The sequence below is a fragment of the Oryzias latipes genome, chromosome 9, assembly GCF_002234675.1.
Source record: "Oryzias latipes chromosome 9, ASM223467v1".
NCBI classification, from domain to species: Eukaryota; Metazoa; Chordata; class Actinopteri; order Beloniformes; family Adrianichthyidae; genus Oryzias; species Oryzias latipes.
In genome coordinates, this window is record NC_019867.2 from 1,726,719 (window position 1) to 1,748,622 (window position 21,904).

Genomic DNA, 21,904 nt, shown 5'->3' on the forward strand with positions numbered 1-21,904 from the left:
GAAACTCGTATTCTTTTAGCGCTGCCTGTACACTAAGCCCGTTCTGATGAGCCCAAAGCTCATAATAAAGATGGAAGGAAGCTGTTTCTGTCGGCCCTCGTGTGAGGAAGCAGTCGTCTGTAATTATCCGTCTTTTCAGCCCTCAGAAAAAGCTGTGAGGCGTTCAGGGGCGGCTCGGAGACGTTTGCGTTCTCAGTTCCACTCTGCTCTGCGTCTCTGCTTTTGCACATCAAACATGTAAAGCATCAATGTGGAAGTCATTAGGCACTAATCTCATCACCGCATTAACGGGGTGAGTGGATGTTGCTGTTCTCTCTTTTTGGGGCCCCCGTCTCTTTCCCGGACTTTTTCTATTTGCAGATCTTTATTATTTGAGGCTTTCCCCCCTCAGTCCTTTCAGTCTTTCATTCAGCTGCAGTTCTGGTTCCCATCACGGCTTATGACCAAACCACAAAAAAGCTCCAACCCACAGCAGTCTGACATGGGGGGGGGGGGGGGGGGGGGGGGGTCAGGAGGAGTTCCTCGTTCTCTCTGGGAAAGGTGGGCCGGTGGAGATCTCCTCTTTGACACGACTGTCATCCTCATCCTCACGATGGTCTCTCAGGGTTCTGCCATGACCTGCTTCCGCCCAAAAAAAAAACTGCTGCCACATGAAAGCCCCTCCTTTATTATCCTGACAGTGGCAAAGAGCTGCCATATTTACCGTCTAATCCTGGAAGCTCGCTCGGCCGCAGAGAGGCGGAATGGTTTCCAGCTGCAGTCGGATCCCAGCCGACCACGTGCAGACGAGCTGCGCCGCCAGAGTGGAGTGGGAAGGTTTCCGGAAGGAGGACCGGTCCGGCCCCCTGCCTCCTCCTCCTCCCTCCGTTTGAAGGCCTCGTTGGGGTTGAGGAGCGGTCATGACTCCTTTAGGAGAGCAGTGACTCAATGCTGAGTCGGTCCTGCTGCTCAGCTCCTTATAGAAGCGGTTCCTTGTTTGTCTCGTTGTTGTCATGGTTACCACCATCTGGAACAATCTAAATACTTATCTTGTACCCTTATTGTATGGAAGCATTTCTGTAGCAAAACTAAAATTAAAAGTCAATAACAGAAATGATTTTTTATTTTCTATTTCAAAATTAAAAGTAAAAATCAATCTGCCAAACAGCACCACTCATTCTGTCACTTAATTAAAATGATAAAGAAAATGGTACTTAACATTTCATTTTCAAACGGTTCTCTGGTAAAATTTAGAAATGTCTAATTTGACAATTAAAATGGATTAACAGAAATCATTTTTCTTTTTCACAATGTAACTGCATCAAATCACTCAAAATGAAGATAAAACATCAATCTTCCAAAAGGCTTTTTCATTTTCTACGTCAACACCGCTCATTCTGTGACAAATGTAGAGCGATAATGCAAAGAGGGGATTGCTTTTTCGTTTTTTGGTGTAGCATTTCTGGTATTGTATGCTACAGAAACAATGTTATCATAGAGTTCATATCTGTTTATTCCGTTATGGTAAAGATGCAAATGAATACATGAAGTTGGGCGGAGCAAAAAGAAGGGGGGGTCTCTAAAGACATCCCAAAAGGGGACAGTTCAACCACTACATCTCAGCTTTGTTCTGTTATTCTGCAGGATCTGGACATGAAATCCTTAACAGATTATTTCTTTTGACTGTTTTAATGATGGGAAATGTCTCGGGTTGTGTGGGAATTTGCCTTTTGGTCCGGATTGAAACACAGATCTGCTGATATCATGGAAATGCATTTGAAACAGAGGCAGCAGTTCTGGTTCCTTTGAATCAATTCACTTTGAATAAAGACGATGTTTTTCTCAAGTTTTAAGACCCACTGATAAAAAATCCTGTTTTTGGCGTTTCTAACATTTTCTTGTGGCATTTTTCTTACAATTGAGAAGACGTATGAATAGAGAACGAAGCTCAAAATTGCATTTCTGAGTATTTCTTTATTTAAATTCTAGTAAATCTGGAGCAGAGGAAAAAAAAGTCTTTTGAGAAGATTGTAGTTGTGGGCTGGGGGGGCCACAAGCTCCCTGCTTCAAACTCTCAGCTATGGAGAAGGGAAGAGGGGTGGGCTTGCTCATGCCAACAACTTAAAGGTGAATTTCTAAAAAAATCATTTTGGCTAAAAACGGCAGCATCAGAGTGAGAAAAGATCAGAAGTTGATCGGAGTGGGACTCATTTCTGGAAATGATCTCCTGGTGGATCATCCCAGCAGTTCCTGAGCTTTGTTTGACGTCACCCGGACTGACATGTGACCCCGTCTAACTCTTAAAAACTCTGACTTCATGCCAGGCGACTCCATGTGTAGACCCGGGTTCAGACCCCAGCGGCAGGCCAGAGGCCCGGTCACATTTGTTCTTGTTTATTTTCTGCTGACTGTATCAGACAGACTGCAGTCATGTGACCTGTGGTCCTGGTCCATCACCAAACCCCAGGATTTTACGCGTTGGTGGAACACACTAGCCTGGTGACTCTGGAGGAGCGCCCCCTGGAGGGCAGAAAGCAGCTGTTGTCCCGCCTCTGTAAAGACTTTGCTCCTCTTCACCTCCCAAGGAGGACCTTCCTGATCAAAGTCATGTTGGGGGTGGTCCACGGTGGTCTCCACCAGAGAAACCCACTGAAGTCCAGCTCTCGGAAGAAACCAGAATAGTTCTGCTCATGCTGGAAAAGGCAAACGTTTCTCTGTAAATCCTGTTTCTTTAGTGTTTGAGAGGTGGTTGAAGTCTTTGCTGAACAGAACCGACAGACGTTTGTGGTTCTGTGGCAGAAAGTGAAGTGAAATCTGTTGGTCAACAGATCCAGCCTTTTAGATCAGAGGTGTGTTTGTTTGTGTCCGAAGCGCCCCGGTGGTCACTCTGTGAACTCTTTTGGCTCCAGTTTCTCAAACAGGAGAAGGAAGTTGTTGCCTTTTCAGTCCAGAAATCGAACATTTTTGAACTTTTTCATGGTTGGTTCCAAAACCGAAGCGGTGAATGAATCAGATTGCAGCTCACTGACAAAGACAGGAGTCCGAGGCGGTTCCTGTCTGCTGCAGCTCTGCTTGCATCAGTCGATGTTCCTCTGCAGCCCCCCTGAAGCCCCCCTGACCTGCACAAAGGCAGCCGTCACTCAGAGGCTGAAAGAACAACGTTTTATCTTCCACATCTCCTGCTCTCAGCGATCGGTTACATCTGCTCACAGGTGCATCTATTGAGACCTGGGCGTTATTTACCGCCTCCCCTCCGGGGATAAACCCAATCGGAGCTCCGCCCCTCCGGTCCACAGCGGCGTGACCTCTGCCCAAACCCCATTAAGCACTTGTTTTTTTATTTCAAGTTGGAGTCGAGTTGTTCTCGGTGCGTTCTCCGCTGACGGTACAGTCTGCTCATGAATGAAGGGCCGCATTCATCCGCCGAATAGACGAGAGCCGTTCACAAACAATGGAGGGGCATCAGAGGACCAGGAACATGACACCCTGCAGCTCCTCGCCACCTCTGCCGCCTCAGGGTTCATGTCTGCCGCACGAAGGACGGCGGATACGCTGGACAATGGCAGCGAAAAAAACAACTTTGATTAGAAGCAACGTCGACAGACACACTGAGAACAAACCTCTGACTGTTGGCGTGCACGTGCAGATGTGCACGCCAACAGCTGTAAACATGGAAAGTCATTTTCTGAACTTGTTTTATTTCGTTGGTTAAAGGCTATAAATCCTTCAACCATTGTTTTCCTGTTTCTCTTTCTTTATTTTAGGATCTTCCTCCATGTTTTGCCGCTTAACTCCTACATATTTTCATCTATTTTATCCATTCAACTGTTCAAATGTTCAGCTCTTTCAGCTTTTTCCAGCTGTGACTTTTGGTCCTTCAAATCCTAGAACTTTTCAGGATATTCCAGGATTTTTGCCTCCATTGAAATAAATGGAGAATCCTTGAAAACCTTTGCTTCTTTCAACCATTACAACTTCATATTTTTAGCTAGAGGCACCATTTAAACTGAAATTTATTCACAAGACTTTAAACTGAATCCAATTTAAAATATTTTTTGGTTTTTGAAATATAAACCTTTAAACTTTGTGGTCATTTCAGCTTTATAATGGGTTTGATGGGAGAGGCTTCTGACATTTTCACCAAAGTTCTTCCTGTTTGGGAGCTTCTTATTTTGGCATTGTGTCAGCTAGAGACACCGTTAAAACGGTAAAACGCTCACAAGGCTTTGGACTACAACATATCTTAGTCTGGTGATTATGCAATGTACATTTTTTTGACAAATGGACTTCAAACTTTGATGACTTTTCAACAATCTCCCCAGCGATGGCATGACGTCATACGCTGTGCCGGTCGACGGAGGAAAAAAGCCTTCAACTTTTCAAACAAAGCTCCCTCACATCTAGAAAATCAAATCAATCCCAATGAAAAATACATAAAAACGTAGGCATGTTTGTTGGCTTTTCAAAAATCTATTTTGTGTCAATTTGTCAGTTTTCCTTTTTTTTTAGTCATCCGGGAGGCCAGAGAGCCGCAGAGCCGTAGATCAACACTCAATGATCAAAAACAGCTGTTATAAGTCCCGCCCACTGCACCTGGTTGGTGGCGTCATGACACCACATGTGAGCTTTGGTGCAGAAGGTTGCTGGTTCAGTAGTGTTTGTATTTTTTCACAATCATCTTTTTTGTTATTGTGCTGTTTTCACTTTAGTTATTGTCACATTTGATCATTTCTTTCTTTCTTTTTTTGTGCCAATTACTGCAAAAACTTTCCTTTTCATTCAGCAATATAGCATTCAACCCTGCATTTTCTTCTAGAAATGCAGCTCCTTCTGGTTTACAGATTTTTGCCAACAAGCCAAAACCCTTTCATAAGTGAATTCACCGACTAAAATCACTAGAATCACATCAGTTTCACATAAAATTGACCAAATAAGACGTTCCTGTCCGACTCTTCCAGACTCGTCTGAGATTTTGGTTCTTATCTGGTTCTGAACGTTTTTAACGCTTGATCTATCTTAGGCACTTTAATGTTGGGAGTGGGGTCATCTAGACCCACTATACAGAGCTCTGAACCTTTCTTCTTCAATGATTTGTGATCTTCACTGGTTTCCATGGATTACATGAAATCTTTCCACCTTCATCCACCTTTGTCATGGTAGGGAGAACACCTCAATGGAAGGGGGGGGGGGGGGGTCATCTTGACCCCGTAGGATAGCACAAGGGTTACAGGACAGAGGTGTGTTTATTTCTTGGTGCTTGTGAGCAGTTCAGGGTGTGGCAGAAGAATCTGAACTTTCCAAAAAATGTGACAGCAGAGAGAAAACAACCAGGAAGGAGGCAGAACGTTCCTGCCGTCGCTGTAGGTCAGAAAAAAGGAAGTTCAGTTCAACGGCAAACCGCAGCCTGATGGGCCACGGCTGCTCCACCGTGGGTTTGATGCTCTGCTCGTATCCATGTTCTCCTCTGACACCTCCTCCAGATAAGGGGAGGGCGGGGTCCACTAGACCGCGGGAGCCCAACAAAAGGATGACAAATTTGGAACGTTTTTCATTTTCTGTTCTGTCAGAGAAAAAGTGTTTCTTTGTTCCTGCAGACTGAAATGATGACAATCCATCATAATCAATCAATGCAATTAGTTCAGCTGACGCTTTCATTTTATCATAACGCGATAAGACCAGAGTTGGCGTTGCTGTGAGAGGTGTTTTATTTTTCTTTTCTCAGACGGGAGCCCCCGAGGCTCAGCCCGCCGACGGCTCATCAACCTGCCATCACTCTGTTTGTTTGAATTCCTCCGTCCAGGGAAGAAAAGCTCCCCAACGGCCTTTGTTTTGCTCTGGAAACCACATGTGGTTGTTCTACGCTTTTAAATTCAAACCATCTCTGCGCTTGCTTCATATCTGCCGCCCCTCCCCATGCATGAGCATTAATTGAAACAATACGCGTCTCTGTTGTTTTGAGCAAAGCTGAAGAGCTGAACCTTTAAAAAGTCACCGTCTTTGTGGTTTGGGAAGACGGTGGAGCCGCATCACCTCCGATTCTTCAGGCTTCAGTGGAAACCTTCAGGCCTAACGCGTCTGACGGAGCGCTCTAGAACAGACGGAACGAGTACGACTGGTTTGGAGAGACCTCTTCCCCAAAAGACAGTTTGCAGCCAAACAAAAGCTGAACTACAAAGCTAAAATAACTACGTAGGGCTGCGCGATATGAGGACAAGTGCCATATTAGTGATCAATGTTGTCATGACGATATAACTTTGGATACATGAACAAAAAGGCAAACAATCAAAAACATAAGTTCCATTCTACTGCTACAGTTTAATTTAAATAAGAGTTAACCCTCATCTATATAGGAGGCCAACATCAAACGTAAAAGAGCTCCACCCGATTGGTCAACAACGTGAAGGCGTCCGTCTGATTGGTCAAATGCATAGAAGGATTTATTTCCCATAAGGCTGTTTTAGCACATTTAAGGTAAACATTTATCACAATTTTTGACGTCTTTTGCACAGCTTGAACATTTAAAGTTCAACACCAAAGTATCTCCTGTTAAAATATTTTATAAGGAATTTTACTAACAAAGATGAAATGTAAACATACATGCAGCCATAGAGAGCCGGTCACATAGGAGCAGTTACAAGCACAAAACAACTAAATGAGGCCATATTAAACCCTTTAAAGGTCATATATCCTGCTTTATTTAAGCTTTTCAGGGTAAACTATATCTATATATATGTTTGATGTTTATGTATTATTTTTCAGGGTTTTGTTCTGCATCTAATATTAGTCTATTGAACTAATGTTTTGCATTTTATTCAAACATTTGCTTAGCTGATCTGAAAAACCAATATTTGTATCTTATATCTGAACTAATAAAATCCTAGATTGTGTTGGGATTCATTTCTACTCTGTGCTTTGCTTTCAGAGTGTTACACCGCCAACGGCGAGGACTACAGAGGCCTCCAGAACCAGACCAGCCTCCAGGCTGGCAAACCCTGCCTCTTCTGGAACGAGACCTTCCAGCATCCGTACAACACCCTAAAGTATCCCAACGGAGAGGGAGGTCTGGGGAGCCACAACTACTGCAGGTGAGCATCCGCCCTTTTGGAACCATGAGGACTATGAGATCCAAAACTCATCTGACCAATAGAATGACTGAAGCTATGGACGTCTATGGGATTTTTTTGGCTTCTTGGAACCACTTCCTGTTTAGAACGCCAGGGGGGCGGAGCCACTCCTAGATTTTGTATGCCATCAACAATTCCGTGTCTTTTACCAACCTGGCACCATTTAAAAAAAAAAGAAAAAAAAGGAAAGATTCCCAACAGTGAGAGCTCATTGTGAAAAACCGGCTTTCAGCAGAGAGATCCTGCAGCGACCGCAGAGGTCTCTGCTGTTTGTTCGGGGTTTATTTGCTCCTGAACTCTTGACGGGGTATTTGGGTCTGTCAGCACGAGCGCTTAAGCACACAGAGAGTTTACAGAAGCGCCGTGCGTGACGGACACAAAGGCTCAGCGAGACACGTCTCTGCGCTTTCGCTCTGACAGCCATGCCTCAGGCTGTTCCACCGACACAAGCCGCTCCGGGAGTCACGGTAAACCAGCCGATCCGTTCAAAACGGCGGCTTGGCCCGGGTGGCGCCGGGCCGGGGAGAAAACACAAGCAGCCTCTTCGATGATTCCTGGTTGTAAACGCGTGAAGCAGCAGCAGGCATCCTCCTCTGGGAGGATTTAGGATTTGGATTTATGCAAAGCATGATGGTCGAGCGCTGAGCGCGGGACTGCGGGGGGCCACAAGGGGCCGCTGCACCCGGGCGCGGGGCCGTAGGGGGCCCCTCTGACATTTTTACTTTGGTGGGTTCTTACCTCACTTTGGACAGTTTTCCTGATTTAATTTGATTTGTTTGATGTTTTTGTTTCAAACATTAATTGTAGTCAATACAATAAAAAGACAAAATACACACAGATTTTTTAAAATCATTACAGAAATGATGAAATGCATAAACAACAAAAACAAAGACACATTAAGTCAAATTTTCTTAATGAGATTTATTGATCATTAACTAAAGTCATCCTGAGATTGATTTATTGATTGATTGATCAGGAAGAAGCGAGTTTCTCTACTGAGTTCAGTCATTTCATAGTTTGACATCGTTTTTGTAATCCGGTTCTGATCCAATAGATTCTTTTTGAGTGTCTAGTAATGATTGATTATCTTCAGAAATCATTAATTCATGATTTCAGTAAACAGTAACTTGAATCACACACCATGTAACAGAAATGTAATGCCATTGATTGTAATCAGATTACAAGTTCATACTAATCCAGATATCCTCTCTATACATTTCAGATCAAGGTATCAAGTAACAAAATTGATTATTGATTATCCTCAGAAAGAATTCTTGAATCTTTTCAGTTCATGATTCACACTTTAGGTAACCGATATGTAATAATCATTGATTATTATTAGAACACAGGAAACCGGTATTTGTTGCTACACATTAAAGATCTAGTAAAGAGAATCAATAGCTTATTGATTGTTTTTCAAACATTTCAGTGATCAATATTGCACACAGTGTAGTCCTCATTGCTTGTGTGAGTCTCTTTGAAAGGAGCAAAGTAAGTGGGCGGGGGGCGGGGGGTTGTCCGTTTTTACTCGTATTTGAATTGCAAATCTGCAGATTTGTGAATCAAACGGCCTCTTGAAGCTCCTCAATTTCTGTCGGATGATCTTTTGTTCTGGGTTCAGATTATGTCGGTTCTACTTTTACTTTACTTTTTGGTTTTGTTTCCTAATTTGCCGTAGGTCTTGTCTTTTTGTTTTATTCTTGTTTGTTTTAATTGTTTAGAATAAACCAAAATCCCCAAAAACCTTTCCGGCGGTGAAAAAAACGTGTTTCCCGCCTTCAACGGCCGTTCAGCCCAGGTCCCCGTTGGAAAAAACATCTTCTGGGATTTCTTGGTAAAATAAATAAATAAATAAAAAAGATTTCTTAAGATTTTTGACCTTTGACCCTATTTAGATAATAAATTGAACCTAATGCAAGAAAATGCTAAATTCTTAAATGGCGATTCAGTGTTTAACGTCAGTAATCAGTGAATCTGATCCTTTGTCTTCTTCTCCTTATTCATCTTTTAGGTTTTACCACACTTAGATTTGGGGGCGGGACTTAAACTCGCTGTCATTACTCCGATTCCACCCTAAAGTCTCTAATGTCAGCAATGACTTGATCAGACACCAGACCTCCAAAAGTCTCCAACCACCCAACTGCAATCAGCCAATCTCCTCCTCCTGTTCAAGGGAGATCTTTCATCTCCTCTTCCTCCTCCTCCTCCTCCTCGCTCTGCAAATGTCTGCTTCATGAAAGGCGCTGCTGCTTGTTAAATGACTTTAGGCTTTTATATGAGAGCCGTCTGTGCCAAGCATTACAAAGCAGATGATAAACTCAGCGATTAAAGTGGAGGAGAAGCGTCTGAGCAGCAGCCAGCGGAGAACAGCTGCTTTGAGCCGCTCCCGCCTGCGACGGCGAGGCTGCAGAGCGTGCCAGGCTGATGTGGCCGCAGCTGGCTGAGCGCCGCGGCGTGCAGCAAGCTGGCAGGGGGAGAAAAAGAGAGCCGGTCGGTGTAATTGGGCCCATTAAGAGGCCAAACAGCTTCAGTGATCTACCTCTGGGTGTGGGAGGGGCCCCCTCTGCTCTGTTAATCACAGGGTGGGAGGGGGGGTGCATCATCATCTTCTGCTGCCTTCGCCATTGAACAGCTTTTGGTGACCGTGTGGGTCAGGCTTCTGTGACAGAAAAGAGCAGACAAAGCAATAAAATGCTGAATAATCTGGAATTAGGAGAATCTTCAGGAGAAACTCTCTTTCCAGACCCTTTACACAGTGAACCTTGCAGTCTGAAGCCGGGGGACCTCTCCGCTCATCCGGATCCGGTCTGGTGTCGGTTCCTGGAGTCCAAAATCAACGTGGAGAAGCTGCATTCAGCTTCTATGCTCCACAGATCTGGAACAGACTTCCAGGAAGCCTCAAATCAGTTGTGTTTGTGTGTGTGTGTTGGTGTGTGTGTGTTTTGTGTGTATGCGTGTTCAGAAATATGGAGTTTTCCAGCATTTCTTCAGTCCCTCGCCGCTTTTCTGACAGAAAGAGAAAATCTCCCAGCAGCCCCTGGGCTTTATTATGACGGGGCAAACGTGCATTGATGTTGTTCAAAAGCCTCACAAAGGCCAGACCCCATCAGCCGTCTCCTTTTTTTTAAGCTCTATGTCTGGCTCAGAACAAAAAGCTTCTCCCCCCCTGACCTCCAGCCGGACAGTTTGTTCTGGTCTTTAGCCCCAGAGCGCCACAGAGGAGGCTAAACCAACAAGCCCCTGCTGTGGGGGACGCCGCCCAGCACGGTTGACGCGTCTGCAGACGTTTCCACAACAGACATCCAGCTTTCAGCCGCTGACCCGTCTGCGCTTTCAAGTTCCTCACTGAACCGATTCTGCTCCAGATTAGCCCGAAAACAGGAAACGCAGATTTGTGGGTTTTCTGTTTGTGATGAAGGACAACGGCGGCAGAACCTGTATGTTTACAGACGCTGCAAACATTTGTTTCTGACGGGAATTGGCCTTCTCCATGCTCCGATGGTCCGGCGTCGCTGCTCAGTGGCCGAAGTTCAAATCCTGATTTGATTCCTGATTCAGCAAATAGATACAGATTTATTTGTCCTTTTAGATTCTCATAACCTGAATAAATAAAGCGGGAACTTCCATTGATCGAGTGAGGAATTCCTGCTTTAGAAATAAAAAACAAAAACAGTTATGGGGGGAAAGTGCAAACCAAAGCCTTCCTAGTGAGGCATGACGTTTAGCTGGGAGGAGGGCTGGAAAACCTGGAAAGACCACGTGTCTGTTGTCTGGGAACGCCGTGGTACCTTTTCAGGAAGTGGGAGAGGGAGGTCTGGGCCTGAGAGCCTGCCGCCCCGGATAAACCCACATGGCTCCCAGTGTGCAGAGTCCAGACAATGGATCCAACGGCAAAAAATAATGTAAACATTACTAGAAATTGTAATCTGGTCCTGCTGGAACCATGCAATACTGGATGTTTTTATGTGGCGATTTACTGTGGTCATGTGATGTTTCCACTGTATATTTATTATTTTTTTTTCTGCTTTTATACACTTTGCACTTTTATTATTTATAAATATTTTTGATAGTATTTTGGTCATATATTTTATGTTATAAACATGTGGGACGCACAGATAAAATGGCAATTTTTACATTTTGTTGTGCTAATAAAGAACTATCTGCACTGGAAAAATGTCCATCTCAAGACAAATTACAAATACAAAATACTGGATGTTTTTTTCCTGTTATGCATGAACAAATCTGTCATTAGAGCTAGAATTTTTCTTGTTTTGATTTAGATTTCTTAAAATAAACTCTGCTCTTTGAGACTAAGTTATTAAGCCATAAACTCTCTTATTTCAGTATATTGCTCTAATAATTAGAACTATTACATCTTGAAATACTCATTTATAGTTAAAAAAAGTTTTATATCTTTAACCCTTGTGCTATCTTAGATGACCCCCCCCCCCCCTTCCATTGACGTGTCCTCCTTACCATGACAAAGGGGGATAAAGGTGGAAAGATTTCATGTAATCCATGGACACCAGAGAAGATCACAAATCATTGAAGAAAAAAGGTTCAGAGCACTGTCTAGTGGGTCTAGATGACCCAACTCCCAATGTTAAAGTGCCTAGGATAGCACAAGGGTTACAGTAGAAAGATTTATTTATAAAATATAAAAGCTTTATATACTTCCCCCTCCAAAATGTCCTATTTTAAGAGCTACAACAATCCATCTATCTTTATTTCTAGATAAATTAAAACAGACATTTTATAGACAACTGTCAAATGTATATGTAAATAATGAGTCACAATAACGAGTTTGATTAGAGAAATTATGAAAAATAAAATGTTTATAAGATTAAATGAATCAACTAGATTTAGGGTGTTACTGTTTTTGAATAGTTACTGGAAAGTTGGTTTTGTCTTATAACAAGTGTAAAAACATATTTTACACTAATATTTGGTGTTTTTGCAGGGCATCTATCTGGATGGATGGATGGGTGGATAGATGGATACATGGACAGTGGATGAACGGATGAATGGATTTTTGGGCACCATAGGTTTTTGATAAAAGCAGAAGTACATCCAGAGGTTTTCCTAAAGAAGCTGCCTTCTTTCCTCGGCCTCAGCTGTGAACCTGCACTTGAAAAAATAAACAGAATTGAATCTGAAACAGTTTGATTTCTGCCTCATTTGCATAGCAGACGAAACCAGGCTGAGAAAGTGACAGAAGACTGAAGAAAAATGGATCTTTATAAAAAAAAACATTGCAACATAAAGCTCTGCAGGTCCAGCGATAAGCAGCCGGTATAAAAGATGGAACGATGCAGGAAGATTGAAGGAAAGATTAAAGCGACCCAAACATGTCAGAAAAGAAAAGCAAACTCTTCTCAGAACCAAACAGGAAGTGACAGAGTAAACAAACTTCAAGTTAAAATTGTGATAATAATCAAAAGACCAAAGAGTTGATTCAGAAAGATAAAACAAGCATAATGGTTAACATTGTTTTTTTGTTTTTTTCCCTGCAGGAATCCTGACGGAGACGTGCAGCCGTGGTGCTACATCGCAGACCACGAGGACGGGATCTACTGGAAGTACTGCGACATCCCGACATGCCAGAGTAAGGCGGGACTTCTGTCTGCAGGAAGGGAGACCTGCATGGAGAATGCAGAGCTGTTAGCATAGAGAAATGTCCCTAATTGCCTCCCGTCGGTTGTTCTTCTGCCGTGCCTGGACCTGCTCTGACGTTAGTGCGAACTGTCACTCGGCGTCTCAGCGCTCATAAGTTCCCCTTTAGCTTCACTGCTTGTTTGGACACGCTGTTTGATGCAAGTCATTTAGTGCATCCAGCCGTTATGGATGGATGTTTGGTTCACCGTCTGAAGGCTGCGCTGCTGCGTGTGACAGCAAAAGGCTGCAGGATCCAAACCTTCAGCCCTCCAGCTCTGAAAGCATCTCAGGTGAACTCAGAGAAAGGCTTTGATGGGAAAAAGAAACAGTCCTGCAGAGCTGCTCTCCTCCCTCCGTTCATCGAGTTTGGTACGGTCCACAGATTATCAGCTCAGACCTGTTGCTGCATTCTTTTCACTACGACCCACATCTGATAAAAACAACCAGAAAAGTAAACAGCGCTTTCATCTTCAGTCATGAGGAACATTCCACTTCAGTGTGAGCTCAGCCTCCAGTGTTTCCAGATCCTTTATTCTGGATTCTCACTGAAGGATTGTTTTGTTGTTGTGGCCCAGTTACCTACAGAAGATCTCAGTAGCTGCGTTTCCATTGACTAGGAAATTGTGCTAACTGCATTTGTGATGGTAAATGCGCCTAAAGGAAACACGACAATTTAGAGAGAAAAAACTCGGCTTTGTCGACAAAAGGTTTCCGGTTGAAGGAGGTGGTTTTTTGAGGTGGATCCAAATGGACAGATTTCCCAAAACTGCAGTGAAACATTATTTCTGTTAAAATGAGTCACATGACCAACAACCGGACGGCGATGAGCATCTTGGTAGGAACTGGCGGCCTTGGGCGCTGCACGGCGGCGCCACCAGAGGTCCCACAGCGTCACACGGCTCATCAGAAGTTGAGCGTGTCGTGTGGAATTGTTGGATCCACAGCTCGTCTGGAAAATCACCAACCACCATTTCCCAGAATGGTTTCATCCGTAGCCCCTCCCACGTGGAAGTAGCTCGCCGCTCCACGGCTTGAAGAAGACGCCGACGTCTGCTTTGATAGATGATGATGATGTCGCGAGAGGCGGGGCAGAAACTTGACTGGACCTGCTGTCAATCAAAGTGTTGGTTGTTTCTTAATGACTTCGTTGGTTTGTGTTTATCTGCATAATTAGGATTTAATAGAAACAGTGAAATTGTGTTTTTTTTTTTTTCTCAACATTTCTAGAATTTGGATCAAGTTTTGCGCATGTGTGTGTGATGGAAACACAGCTAGTGTCATAAAGCTAAAGGCTAAAAGTGGAACTTATGACCTTTTAGTTTACTGCTAGCTCACGTTTTTGGGATAATTTTGACATTTGAGGTTCACACAATGCCACATGTGCGTTAATGATTGTTGCTTTTATCAGCTGTTAAAAGCAAATGGGGTTCATTTTTTTTTTTATTCATTCACGTTATTGTAGAACCTTTAAGCTAAAGCCTTAGTCCCGGCTATCCTTACGCGTGAAAAATGGTCCAACCTGCAGGAAATATCAAGGTGGTAGAGCGCGTAGTGAGAAAAGGTTTGTTCACATCTTTTCTACAGACGTCCGACAGACACTTTTCCTCCGTCCAATTTGTGTATGAATTGACAGAAATTCCCATCAGTCGGTGGCCTGACCTCTGAGGATCAAAGAGTTTGAGCTTTCCAACTTAATTGTGCAGCATAAAATGTCCTAATCCATGAACATCCACGCCGTCATGCCGACTTTACCAAAGAGACATTTTCCAGCAGGTTCATGTTTGTTTTCCCTCTTGGATTCACTCTGTTGGCTCCAAATGAAGCAAAAGTGTATTTATGGAATTTTCTTCTTTATAGTCTGTCTGCAGTGTTTTAACCCTTGTGCTATCTTAGGCACTTTAACATTGGGAGTTGGGTCATCTAGACCCACTCGACAGTGCTCTGAACCTTTTTTCTTTAATGATTTGTGATCTTCACTGGTGTCCATGGATTACATGAAATCTTTGTCCACCTTTGTCATGGTATGGAGAACACGTCAATGGAAAGGGGGGGTCATAGGATAGCACAAGGGTTAACATCATACCAGGGTTCACTTGCATGTCAGCTTCATTTATGTTAGTTAGGAGCTTTTGGATCAGAACTGAAACACGTAGCGTCTCCAGGCCAGCTCCAACCTTCATGAAAACTCAGCTGGAATTGCATGGTTTTGCTTGTTTAGGTAAAGCTGCGGAGCAGAACAGAACTGTGGGTTTTTACGTGCTCAAACTTGAGATGGAGGTTTGAGTGGCAGAGCTGGAACTCAGAGACGACTCTTCATTTGGTTGCATTAGGCCTCAGGAGCATCAGGGAGCCTCTGGCTGTCCCCCCATTATCCTGTCTGACAAACATCCTTGACTAAAGTCTGCAGACAAACGACTCCGGATCCATCAGACGATCTAATCTCTGTGGCTCTTTGGGTTGTGTACAGTGTGTTCATTCATGGTATTATTGCTCATTTTCCACCTAAGAGTTTGTTCAAATTTGGATCAGTTTCATTCAAACCTTTGCAGCTCAGGAGGGAGTGAAAGCGCTCTGGAACTGGTTTTTGTTTTGGGCAAAATAAGGCCACCTTTTGTTCCAGATGGGTTTTTAGTTCAGTCTGTTGTTAAAGATCCGGTTCTGTGAAGCGTGTAACCCATCCAGGCAGCACGCCTCTTTTCTGAGAGCTCTGCCCATATCTAATGGCGTCTTACACGACCGCCACCCTTTTTGTTTCAGCTCTGAAATGTTCAACGAGGTAACACGAGAGAACGAGGAATGCGTCTTGAACACAGCGGAGACGGTTTCTCACTGCAGGGACTTCTCCCACACAGGCGCTCATCTATTGTGAAACCACAATCGCCACGTGGTGCCTCACCTTCTGGCACTGTTTGTTCTCAATTTGCTGCATTCAGCGGCCAAGTGGGAAAGCGTTGCTCTCTTTGTGTCGCTGTTCCGCAGCTGGCAAAAAAAAACCTCAAAGCAAAGGATGTGCTGCAGAGAGCCAGAAGTGCTCCGTGTTTGGACGTTGTTTTTGTTTTGTCTTCGCCTGATGTGGCGGTTGGTGGAGGATCGGCGCTCACCTGCCATCCAGCCGAGCATCAGGGGTCGTGACATCCCGCTTGGCAGCAGGGAGGCTGCGTTTACATGCGGTGATCCCTTTGATCCTCCTGGCTGGGGTTAAGATGTGCTGGAGCTGTGAGAGCATTTGATCAAAGTTGCATGGTGACATGAGCTCCACCCAATCCCACTAAAAACAGTTGACCTGTTGACATTCGTCGACTGTACCTGAGAACGAGACCGAGTGACATCATCCACAGAAAATGCCTTTTTTTTTCTGGTTCCAACCCAATCAAGTCAATTCAGTCCCCATTTTTTCATGATACGTACACCGCCATGTTGGTCCGACTTGGTCTGAGTCATTGTTTCTATGGCAACCACTCTGACCAATCCAGAGTACGCTCGTTAGAAGGCCAAACCCCTTTCACTTGAAAGCGGTGGCAATCAAACGTTTTGATCGTTGGGGACCAGCAGCCTTCGCCGACTTCTTTTGAGGCATCTGATTGGTCAGTTTAGAGCTTGAACTACGGAAAAAAATATCCTGAAAAACAGAGAATTATCAAGAAGATGTTAAAAAAACAGGTATCAGATCCAGAACGGTTCTTCTGACCAACAGAATGACCGAGTAACAGATATTTATTTCTTTATAGAAGTCTATGGGATTTTGGCTTCTTGGAGCCACTTCCTGTTTGGAACGCCAGGAGGGGGCGGAGTCACTCAATCCAGTTTTCACATGCAATAGTTGCTGGTGGACTTTCTGAATTCTTGTAAAACATTTACCAAAAAACAGCTATTTAATTAAAAAAAACTGAACCTATAGAGTTTATACTTTGGATTCAAGCCTGTTTATGGATCCAGAAACACGAGCGACGTGTTAACGGGTGACCCTATATGGTCCCTAATGTGTGAATGTGAGTGTGCTTGTGGACCTGTGATGAGCTGAAAACCATCAAGACTGAACCCCATCTTCAGCTGGGTTAGGCTCCAGCAACCCTGTAACCCCCAGAGGGGTTGCAACAGTGATGGATTCCAACTGACCTGCATTCACGGGTGCCACATAAATGGACAACTCCGTGGAGGGACATTTCTGTAAATGAACTTCTTGCATATTTGGGACAACAAATAGCTCTACTGTCGGTTTTTAATCTAAGACAAAACCTTTTCGAATAGAAAACGTTCACCTTTGTTTAAAGCATAAATCACTTTCAGGTGAGTTGAGGTGAGCTTTCACACCTGTCCAACCGAGCAGACAATCCGCAGAGAGAAGCTTTGCAGTGACTCAAACTGCCTGCTGTGACTGAAGTAACCAGAAAAAGTCAAACATTCAACCTTTTTACTCAGAGAAGAAGGTATTTGATGTCAGCAATGTTCCTTAAACGCCCAAGAGTTTTGGCATGAAGTCGTCCGGCCTTCAGTGCTGCTCGGAAGTGCAGCTTTGTGTTGTTGTGTTCAGAGACTGGTTTGTGTGACAGTGTGTGACTCCCTCCACACGTTTCATTTTGGCGTGGCTCCTCGGCGCTGACATGCAGCAACAATACACCCGCCGTTTGACTGACGGAGTGAAACTCCTCGAGCGTTTGTGCAGACAAAGATGCTTTGATGGGCACGCCGAAAGTTCATCCATCAGCAGCAGATAACCAAGAAAAACTTGTTGTGCCGCCGTGCCCTCCTGCCCTGCAGAGCCGTGGTTGTGACTGTGTGCACTCATTTCTGCTAGAAATGTGTAAGTGTGACAATCCCAGTGTAGTTTGTGTTGACATCCTACGGGCACCCACGCATTACGTGCACACCTCGTGTGTGCAGCATTTGTGCGGTCAGTAAGGAGCCAGAACTCACACCTTATTAACAACTAGAGCGTGGCGCAAGGACACCGTACGACGCCATCACCCCTACCTGTAACTTCCATTTTACAGACAAATACCTCACAGTACGCTTACCACACGCAGGACAATGGTACGGTCCAATATCATGATCGTTTTTGAGGCGGTTGGACGCGGCTCAAGAGAGCTGCCAGACACACCTGCGCTCCCCGCTCCAGGACGTTCCATGGACCGGGACGAACCAAAAACACACAGAACCTGTACGGGTCATGTGACTCGGGCTTTATCAGGCCAATCAAGTTTGGCCTTCTTAACCTAAGACATCCAACAGTAACAGTTGAAAACACTGATGTGTAAATGTGAACCCAGTTTTGTGCTTCTAAAAGCAGTTTTCACCCTAACTCTTGTGCTATCTTGTCGGGTCCAGATGACCCGTTAACGTGCCTGGGAGTGCGGTCATCTAGAACCTTTTTTTTTTTTTTTTAACTTGTCCTGACCAACAGCTGGGCAGACAGATGAGAGCTGAGGGCCTCTTGTGTTGGACATATTTTACTTTAACAAGAGGGGTTATTAATCTTCAGACAAACCAAAGGTATGTCTGAATAAACCCCTTTTGTAATTGAGGCCAAACTTTATTAATTTCAAACATGTCTGAAAATCTTTGGTGTTGGACCGGACGGAAAAGGAAAGAGGGGAAGAAGAAAGAGGGACGTTAGAGAGAGGGGGGGTAGGGGGTGATAATAGGAGGGGAAGGGGGATAAGACCATGAAGCAGCATAAAGCAACAAGTTTACTGGTTGTTAATCATTATGGTAAGGTTCAAATGTAGAAAAAAAAAAAAAAAAAAAAGGGGTGGAGCCTGTCCACACACACACTCAAATGTTATAAACACACCTGCTAGCTGCAAAAATGTCCACCTGTCGACATGTACACAAAACAGATAGTGTTCACACACGCATACTTATGCCTTAAAACCAACTAATGTGAAATATTTCAGTCATTCAGTCATGCAAACTGTTAGTGCAAAGGTGAGCTAACACCAGTGCTCAGGTGAGTGTTTATGTTCTTCTAAAATGGATGGTGGAACGTGACAAGAAGGAGGGAGAGTGCCCAGCCATCCCCACCCCAAGACCCCCACCGCAGCAGCAGCGGCAGCCGGAATCCCCCCAACGCCACACGGGAACCGGCAGGGAACAACCGCCGCCCGGGCGACCAAGCCCGCCACCCAGGCCAGGGCCAGCAGGGCCGCCGCAAGGCCCCCAGAGCCAGAGAGCAGGGAGGCACGGAGGGAAAGAGGGCGCCGCCCCAGCCCAACCAGGAGAGCAGCCCCCCCGCCGCGCCGGGAGAACCCAACGCAGGGCCCCACCGGAGAAGGACGCCCACAGCCCCAAACGAGCACCCCACCACCACCCAGGAGTTCCGGGCATCCCCCCGCCCCAACCCCAGGTACGAGCCAGGACCCCCAAGGGAGACCCGCTCCGCACTCCAGGCAGCCACCCGCCCGGCCCACGGTTGGTCCAGGGAGGAGCGAGGCAGGGGCCCGCCGCCCCCGCCCAGGAGGGGGGAACCCCGGGGAAAAAAGAGGGCCCACAAGGGGTGTTGTAAATATGGCCCGACCAGGCTCGGCCACAGTTGGAAATTTGGCGGGGCCCAGCACTCAGGAGCAAGGACCAGAACCCACCCCCCAGGGACCAGACACCCCCGGCTCAGATGTAATGTGAACCCCCCCACCGCGCGGAGAGAGCACCGCCGGGCCCAGGAAGCCGGCACCCCGGGGTCACGGCCGCCGCTGCAAAGGGGCCCGTACCCCCCACCAGGGAAGAGGCAGGGGACAGATGGTCCTAGGTCCCACCTTCCTTGCAAAATGTGTGTGCGTGTATGTGTGTTTGAAAGGGTGTGTGTGTGCATGTGTGTGTGTTTATGTTGGGATGTATATATTGAGGGGGGAGGGGTGTGTGTACTAAGGGGGGTGCAGTTAAAATTGGCGGGTAGGGCACTAAGGGGACATCTCCTGATTACTCACAGTGACGTCCCCTCACCCTCCCCACCAAGGGGCCCTAAATGTCTAAGGTGCGGTTAAAATTGGCGGGTAGGGTGGTAGGAGGACATCCGCTGCTTGCTGGCAGTGATGTCCAAGCACCCCCCCTACCAAGGGCCCTACATTTCTAAGGTGCAAATAAAACCGAAAGAGGGGGGGCCCACTCCATACGGCAACCACAGGAGGGGGGCCACTGCCTAGTAAACCCCCCCCCCAAGGCTCATCGCAGGCTAAGCCCCCCACCCCCTCACCCTATTATGAGGTTATATGAGGAAGGGGGTAAGTTGGGGACAGATGATAGACTGTCCCCCGGTGGTCAAACAGCTGTCCCCCGCCCCCCCCCCACCCCAGCAAGGGGGCCAGGCCCACCCAGCCCCGGGGCCCCACCCCCGGAGGCGCAGACACCCCAGGCCCAGCACCACCACCCCCACACAGAGAGAGAGGAGCCAGAAAACGCCGCCCCCCCCCGAGCCCAGGCCCCCACCCCCAAACGCCGGCCCTAGAAGAGCTCTGGTCAGGCCTCGACGGGACCGAGGCAGCCAACCGGCCGGGGAAACCGCCGATGGCCTCAGCGGAGACCCCGACCCGTCAACCCCCCCTGCCCCGTATCAATAGTGCCCCCCCCCTCCCCCAGAATGCCCCCCCACAGGACAGGGCCGACAAGACCCCCACCCCACCCCACCCCCAGACCCCGCAGCCGAAGCGGATGACACCCAGAGCGACCGGGGGCCCCAAGAGGGTTGCCCCGTCTAGAACCTTTTTCCTTCAATGATTTGTGATCTTCACTGGTGTCCATGGATTACATGAAATCTTTCCGCCTTTATCCACCTTTGTCATGGTAGGGAGAACACGTCAATGGAAGGATCGGGTCATCTGGGCCCCATAGGATAGCACAAGGGTTAACGAGAACCAGAAGGACTGCTGTTTTTAGATTCTGCCAATTGTAAAGGTGAAACGGTAGCCTCTCTTTCACTCCCATTTCCCTCGTTTACATCTTTATGTACGTGGACATCTATCGTTGGTGTTCCTCCCAGACGGCGTGGACCCGTCTGACGGTACTGGTCTCTGGTGGTTGGGTAACAACCCGCTGCCATGCCGCGGTGTTTTCTTAAGCCCCGTCTGCGTTGTGAAAGACTCTGCGGAGGGAGTCTTTAACGGGAACACTTAAGCGAAAACACCCGCGGCTCCGCGTCCGTCCGACAAAGCGGCCACACCTTGAGCTCATTAAAACAATTTCATGTGTTCGGGCGTCTGTTTTATTGCTGAACATTAGCAGAAATATGCGGTGATGAGATATTGCCTTCATTAAGGTTGATTTATGGCTTTGCCGAAGGCACTTTGAAGTCGTGGTTCAGCAGATTCACTCGTCAAAATGCTCCTTAAGACGTTTTCGGAAGAACGGGCGAGTTTTCTCAGAGGAACAGAGCCTAATTCACACCTTTTGCAGGCAAACTGAAGGAAAGACAGAAGAATTAAACCTCCAACCTGAGGTTTCAGGCCCCCCCAGCCGGGACTTGAATTGGGGCCTTCTTGCTGTGAAGCAATAGCGGTTACTGCACCAGCGTGCAGCCCCCTTTACCAACAATAATTAGACATTTAGCAAACATGTAAAATTTCTTTATTTGTTGACACATTTGTAATCCTCACAGTTATTTATCCTCCGTAACCCTTGTTCTATCCTAGGCACTTTAACATTGGGAGGTGGGTCATCTAGACCCACTAGACAGTGCTCTGAACCTTTATTCTTCAATGATTTGTGATTTTCACTGGTGTCCATGGATTCCATGAAATCTTTCCACCTTTATCCACCTTTGTCATGGTAGGGAGAACACGTCTATGGAAGGGGGGGGGGGGGGGGGGGGTCATGTAAGATAGCACAAACCTTTCTCGCCTGCATCAGACTTATATTTACCTGCAGAGTGGGTGGCAGTGCTTGGAACATGCTCAGTATCCGGTTACTTTGACCCTTGACCTCTCGTGGCTCCACCCACACCTGGCCTCAGGAGAAATACCGGGCACGAGGACACAGATGCGTAGACGCCGTGGACATCCATGGTCAGCCTGAGCCATTATGAAATGAAGGTATCGATTATGAGGCTCGCTGGCTTTGTGCTCGCCAATGAGAGCCGGCAGCCGCCGTCGTTTGGCGTTCGTCTGGAGACGGAGCAGAAGAGGAGCAGCTCCATTACTTTAAATGTCGCTCAGCCAGAC

The 21,904-nt window shown here is 46.2% G+C and overlaps 1 protein-coding gene across 2 annotated transcripts in view; it reads left to right on the forward strand.

Annotated features, from left to right (window-relative positions):
• Nucleotides 1-21,904, forward strand: part of kremen1 (kringle containing transmembrane protein 1) — a 49,764-nt gene that overhangs the window by 12,448 nt on the left and 15,412 nt on the right. For both annotated transcript variants that reach the window (XM_011478745.3, XM_011478746.3), the window contains exons 2-3: nt 6,902-7,064; nt 12,617-12,708. In XM_011478745.3, coding sequence (XP_011477047.2) covers nt 6,902-7,064; nt 12,617-12,708 — 255 coding nt within the window. The remainder of the gene's footprint in view (nt 1-6,901; nt 7,065-12,616; nt 12,709-21,904) is intronic.